Below are 784 nucleotides of genomic sequence, written 5' to 3'. Positions count from 1 at the left end.
TCGTAGGGAGGGAGGGGAAAGTGGCAGGAGGGAGCGATGGAGGAAGGGGGCGGTATCTCAAGCAGCCACTTGATGAGAAGGGAGGGGAGGACGAGGCCAGTGCGAAGGAAGGATGCGTAGGAGGAGGTAAGGGGTTGGGAGTCAGGGGAAGGGCCTGTGTGGTCAATGAGGAGGGACGATGACGACAGCAATGACGCAGAGGACGAGAGGGAGGAGGCGGAGGAGGGGGATGAGGAGGAGGAGGAGGAGGAGGAGGAGGAGGAGGAAAGAAGGTGGTGCAAGTGGAGCCAGAGGGCAAGGGCGTGGTGGGGGCGGGCGTAGAGGAGATCTAAGGGACGACCGAGGGGAAAGGGGGGAAAGATGGGCGGAAAGAGAAATAAATGACTGGGCTCATTATTATGATCATTCGATGAAAATTAAAGGAAAAATAGGAACGTAAGGGGGTTTCCTGCACTGCGTCCGATCGCATGCAACGGCGGACATTTGGAGGCCCTTCCCTCCTTCCCTCCCTCCTTCCCTCCCTGCCCCCCACCTTCTCCGTGAAGCGACCGCACGGGGCCGACCAGGACGTGCCTCTCCTGAGAGAGGAAAGAGAGAGCATTTTCCAAGACGGTGGGGTGGAGAGAAAGAGGGAGGACAGGACAAGTGGAGAGAGAGGGCGAGACGCCTCCTGCGTCCCGACGGCTCTGGGAATCATGCTCCCTCCCTCCTTCGCTTCCTCGGGCCCGGCCTTCCCCTCCCCTTGCCACCCGGGCCTCGACATAGATGCGGTCTGCGAGGGCGC

General features: G+C 61.0%; 1 protein-coding gene across 1 annotated transcript in view; it reads left to right on the top strand.

Moving 5' to 3' along the window:
* Nucleotides 1–73, top strand: part of NGA_0497220 (uncharacterized protein) — a gene marked incomplete at its 3' end in the record, with an annotated part of 851 nt that extends 778 nt beyond the window's left edge. Inside the window, exon 3 of the mRNA XM_005856134.1 lies at nt 66–73. Within this exon, the coding sequence (XP_005856196.1) occupies nt 66–73 (8 nt within the window). The remainder of the gene's footprint in view (nt 1–65) is intronic.
* Nucleotides 74–784: the final 711 nt, after the last annotated feature.

The sequence above is a fragment of the Nannochloropsis gaditana genome (genome assembly GCF_000240725.1).
Source record: "Nannochloropsis gaditana CCMP526 unplaced genomic scaffold scaffold035, whole genome shotgun sequence".
In the NCBI taxonomy this organism is placed as follows: domain Eukaryota; class Eustigmatophyceae; order Eustigmatales; family Monodopsidaceae; genus Microchloropsis; species Microchloropsis gaditana.
Note: the sequence above shows the minus strand (reverse complement) of the source record. Positions and strands in the feature narration are given on the sequence as shown.